This window comes from Herpailurus yagouaroundi, unplaced genomic scaffold (assembly GCF_014898765.1).
Source record: "Herpailurus yagouaroundi ecotype Mexico unplaced genomic scaffold, PumYag 255, whole genome shotgun sequence".
Taxonomy (NCBI): domain Eukaryota; kingdom Metazoa; phylum Chordata; class Mammalia; order Carnivora; family Felidae; genus Herpailurus; species Herpailurus yagouaroundi.
The window spans coordinates 728,942-734,483 of NW_024412472.1; the positions used below are offsets into that span (position 1 = coordinate 728,942).

The 5,542-nt window shown below is 36.5% G+C and overlaps 1 protein-coding gene across 1 annotated transcript; it reads right to left on the minus strand.

The window, feature by feature from the left end:
• Nucleotides 1–4,898: 4,898 nt before the first annotated feature.
• On the minus strand, nucleotides 4,899–5,539 carry LOC121021163 (olfactory receptor 56A3-like; the record flags this gene model as incomplete). The annotated part of the gene is made up of 1 exon (XM_040461391.1): nucleotides 4,899–5,539. A coding segment is annotated over one exon (579 nt), but the record flags the coding sequence as incomplete, so codon positions are not given.
• Between the last annotated feature and the right edge of the window lie 3 nt (nucleotides 5,540–5,542).

The following is a 5,542-nucleotide window of genomic DNA, read 5'->3' on the forward strand; positions in this document are numbered from 1 at the left end:
GGTCGGGCAGAAGAGAGAGGGAGACACAGAATCCAAAGCAGGATCCATGCTCTGAGCTGTCAGCACAGAGCCAGATGTGGGGCTAGAACCCATAACTGTAAGATCATGACCTGAGCCAAAGTCGGCGCTTAACCGACTGAGCCACCCAGGCACCCCAACCCATCCTTTTATTTTCAACTTCCAATCCCCAAAATACCACCAGCATACATCAGAATCTCAGAGTCCATTTAGGACGTCACCAAAGGTGGTATGTGACCGTCACTCAACCTTTAGAATGGACTGTTTTCCTCTGATACCATAATATATCCAGAAGGTTTTTTTTTTTTAACACCTGATTTGTTTCTTTACAATACTTTCAACTTCAGTCTTACATTTTAAAAAGTTTTGAGCAGTTATTCGTGTCACTTTCTTTAAGTATGTTCCTGTTGTATTTATTTATCTCCTCATGCGACTCTTATTAGACCAAATTATATTGTGACATGCTCTCATATCATCTCTCAGCCATTTTCTCCTCCTTCTTTCTGTGTCTTCTGAACTTTATGTAACAGGACTACAAATGTCCTTGGTCTGATCCAACTCATTAACATGCACTCAGCTTTATTTATTCTGCTATTCAGCTCATCCCCTGACTGCTTTATAGCAACTGCTTTATTTTTTAAAACAATTAGTTTTTTTCTTATAACTGAATATCCAACTTCATATTTCCAGTATCTTTCATTAAGTCTCTGGGGACATTTTATCACTCCTCTCAAAGTAGGATATTTTGGTTTGATAACTTTTACTATGATATTCTTTTTTCTATTTCATTGATCCTGTTATATTGTTTGTTTCTTTTCCTTATTTTAGGTTAAATTTATTCTTCTTTATGTTGTTGTTTTTAGTGGTTGAATTTGGTCATTGTTTGCAGGTGTAGTGTTTCAAAAATAAGAATTTCATGCTACATATGTGTGTCCAGTAGAATTGACTCATGAACAAATGGATTTAAAGTGTGGGGACGTCCTTTATGGGGATTTTTTTTTTCAATAAATGAAATATAACACTATAAATGTATTTTCTCTCTTTTTTATTTTGTTAACATTTTCTTTTCTCTAGCTCAGTTTATTGTAAGAATAGAGTATATTATACATAACATACAAAATGTGAGTTGGTTGATTGATTAGGTTATTGGCAAGTCTTCCAGTCACAATAGGCTATTAGTTGATAATATTAGTTGATATTAGTTAATCTTAGTTGATAAGTTTTTGGAGAGTCAGAATTTATACCTGAATGTTTTACTATGTGGAGGATGGACACCTCTAACCCTGACAGTGTTCAAGGGTCAGCGTTATTGCATTAGTGGCATTTTAAAAATTTCACACGTTGTAGTTTAATTATTTTTTAGTTCAAAATTCTTTTGCCTCTTTATTTGGATTTCTTTCTCTCGTGGATTATTTAGAAGTGTCTTTTTAAGTTTTCAAATATTTTGGTCTTATTTTAGAGATCACTTCATATTGATATCTAATTTCATTCCACTATAGTCAGAAAATATATGCTGCATGAATTCTTTTACGTGTACTGGAATTTGTATGATGGCCCAGAATATGACCTATTTTGGTAAATGTTCAGTGTGTTTGAAATATTGTATATTCTGCTGTTGTGTTTGGCTTTGAAACTCATCTTTTCTGGTATTACAATATTCATTCCAGTTTTCTTTCTTTTTTTAATTTTTAGTTTTAATTCCAGTATTGTTAACATACGGTGTTGTATTAGCGTCAGGTGTACATACAGTGATTCAGCAATTTTACACATTGCTCAGTGCTCATTTTGATAAGTGTACTCTTTAAATTTTAAAATCTTTATTTTATGTTTTTATTTTTTGTTTTATTTATTTATTTTGAGAGGGAGTGAGCGCGCGTGCGCGCGTGCGCGAGAGAGAGCTTGAAGTGCACAAGTGCATGAGTGGGGGGAAGGGCAGAGAGAGAGGGACTGAAAGCAGTCCTAAACAGGCTCCCATGGTCAGTGTGGAGCCCGATGTAGGGTCAGACTCAGGAATCCTGAGATCATGACCTGAGCCAAAATCAAGAGTGGGCTGCTTACATGACTGAGCCACCCAGGTACCTTGGGATAAATGTACTCTTAATCCCCATCACCTCTTTCACCCATCCCCCCCCCCCCCCCCCCCAAGGCCCCTCTGGTAACCATCAGTTTGTTTTCTATAGTTCAGAGTCTGTTTCTTGGTTTGTTTCTTTTTTCTTTTGATTGGTGTTGTTATTAGTGCTGTATATTTTCCCATCCTTTCACTTTTAACATGTTTGTTTTTGTATGAGGTGCATTTAATGTGAGCAGTGCTTAAATGAGTTGTTTTTTTCTCCTTGGTCTGACTATTTCTGCCTTTTAATTGGGTATTTAGTTCATTTATACTTATTTTGAATCATGGGTGTGGTTGGGTTCAAATGTATCGTTTTGGCTTTCTCTTTTTCTTTTCTCCTCTTTTTCTCTTTTTTTTGGGGGGATTATTCTTTAAAACATTTCATTCTATCTTCTTTTCTTATGAGTTTTAACTATTTTGGAGGCTTGCTTTAGAGACTTAGAGATTAGATTGATTTAGAGATTTAGAGATTATAGTTCACATCTCTAATTACAGTCTATCTTCAAGGGATAATATATTATTTTGTGTATTATGTAATAACTTAACAGTGATCTAATTCCTTCCTGGCTTATGCTATTATTTTCACACATTGTACTTTTTTGTATGTTATAAATTAAATACTTCATTGTTATTATTTTTGCAACAAGCAAGTAAAGGCATTTAAGTAATAAAATAACCTTACATATTTACCCATGTAGTAACAAATTCTAATGCTTTTCATTCCTTTGTTTAGATCTATATTTACATCTGATAATATTTTCCTTCTGGATAAAGAAACTTTACAAATGTTGGTAGTGTGAGCCTGCTATAGAAAAATTATTCTGTTTTTTTTTTTGTTTAAAAAAAGCATTTATCTGTTTTAAGAGTATTACTGAGAGATACAGAATTCTATCTTAACAAGATTTTTCTTTCAGTTTTAAGATATTGCTCTATTGTCTTCTTACTTGCATTGTTTCTGATAAGATCTGCTGTCATCCTAAATTTAGACAATTGTGATGTGTCTTTTTAAAAAATGTTTATCTGTTTTTGAGAGACCGAGAGAGAGAGAGAGAGAGAGAGAGAGAGAGAGAGAGGAGAGAGAGAGCATGAGAGGGAGTGGGACGGGGGCAGAGAGAGAGGGAAACAGAGGATCTCAAGCAGGCTATGGGCTGATAGCAAAGAGCCAGATGCAGGGCTTTAACCCATGAATGGCAATAGAACTGAGCCCACGCTTAACCAACCAAGCCACCCAGGCACCAATGTGATGTGTCTTTTGATATGGATTTACATTGTTTTCCTTTATCATTTCTTCTGAGCAGTTTGATTATGATGTACCCCTAGTAAAGTTATATTCATTTTTCTTATTTTTGGGTTTCATTGAGCTTCTTGGAACTCTGGGTTTATAATTTTTATCAGATTTGGAAACTTACAGCCATAATTTTTTCAAATATATTTTATGTCCTCTCTTTTGTTAAGATGGTGCCTTGAAACTACAAAAATATCTTTATGTATACTGACAGAACAATGATACATACGTAAGAATTATTTCTCTACCCGTTGTTCTAACTTTTCATTGATAAACCCTTACATTTTATAATGGGACCACATGGGCCCATACATTTTGTAATGCATTTTACACACTAAGTTGTTAATATACACAGGGGCCCCATACTTCTACAGGTAACCTTGAATAAAGTTGACTGTAGCTTCTTAATTGATCACAATCTATTTTGAAGTGCTTTCTTCTGGGATTCTCTTATATTTTCTTCTCATCCACTGACCACTACTTCATGTTTTCTCCATGTTAATCTCTTGATACCAGAAGGTAAGGATGATATGGGGTCTTTTTGTTGTGCTTTCTTATGTTCTTATTCTATATTCTTTCCTTTGGCCATTCCATCTACTCCCATGGCTTCAATGAGGATCTGTGGTCTATCCCAAGTGCACATCTTTATTTCTTCCAAGGGTACATCTTACTTGAGTATGAAACCTATAAGTACAAGTATTTATTATACACTTCCACTTGAATATCCCATGTGTATTCAAATTCAAAGTTCCTAAAAATATACTTTTGCTCTTAAGGCTAAGCCCCTACCTGCCCTATGGAGATGTTCCATACAATGCTCAGATCATGGAATGTGGCATGAAATAGGGTCTCCCTCACACATGATACCTAATACAAAAACTCATATAGAAAACAGACCATATCTGAATTATATTCCTAGGAACTAGCCTACATTCAATTATTTCTCCAACATTTATTAAACCATCAATTCACAAATATCATGGGTCTATACCATATGCCAAACACTGTTTGGGCTGGAGATACATCAGGCAAAAATTCTTGCCCTGGTGCTCCTTAAATGTTAGTGAATGTAGGCTGACTAAACAAGTTGATGAACTTTTATGGTCATTAGATAGTGATAAATTCTGTGCAGAACAGGGAAACAGAGAAGATGTTGGGACATATTCTGTGCTTTAGGGGAATATTGTTAGGTATTAAACACTGTGGTCATAGAGACCCATTGGACCTGAGGGAAGGAGCTATGTAGACAGAGGAACAATAAGCAAATAGTTCCAGAGACGGAACTGTGGTTCATGTTTTTGAGAAGCTGTTAGGGAGGCAGTTCTGACCAAAGGACTTGAGGACAAAGTCAGGTAGGGAAAGGAGGGCCATATCCTTAGTCTCTTCAGAAAACCATGGTGGGTAAGAAGTGTGATGTGACTGTGGGTAAAGGGAAACCATATAGTTTTTATCATCAGGCATGCCCCAATGAGAAGATTAGGACTATTTCTATCTCCCTGTCCCTGCCTTCTGATTGTAGTTTTGAGAAGAGCCAGGCAAGAGCATGATTACTTTCTGTTCTCTCTTGCCCTTCTCAGTAATTTCCTAATCCCCTCTTTAATCTCCTGAGTTCGTATCCCATAGACAATGGGGTTGAGAGCTGCAGGAATTACATGGTGTAACACATTAAGTAAGACAGGGATATCAGGGGAAATTTTTTTCTTGGCAATGTGGGTAAAAACAAAAACCAGCAGGATGGTGCTGAAGAAGAGGATGAGGATGAAGTGAGAGCCACAAGTGCTCAGAGCTTTGGCAGCTGCCCCTTTTGTCTTAAGTCTAAGAACGGCTCGTAGGATGATGGTATAGGAGAAGATGATGAGGGTCAGGTCAGAGCCCAGAAGAGTCCAGGCCACAGTTAACTGGAAAATTCTGTTAAGGGCAATATTATCACAGGAGAGCTTGGACACAGAGAGATTGGCACAGATACAATTATCAATTATATTTTTTCCACAATAATGGAGCCGGGCAGAGAGGATGGGAATGAATATAGTAAGAAGTGCATTTCTGGCCAAAGTAAAAATGGCAGCTTTGGCTACGAAATGGTCAGTGATGATGGATGGATACCTCAGTGGGTGGCAGATGGCTACATA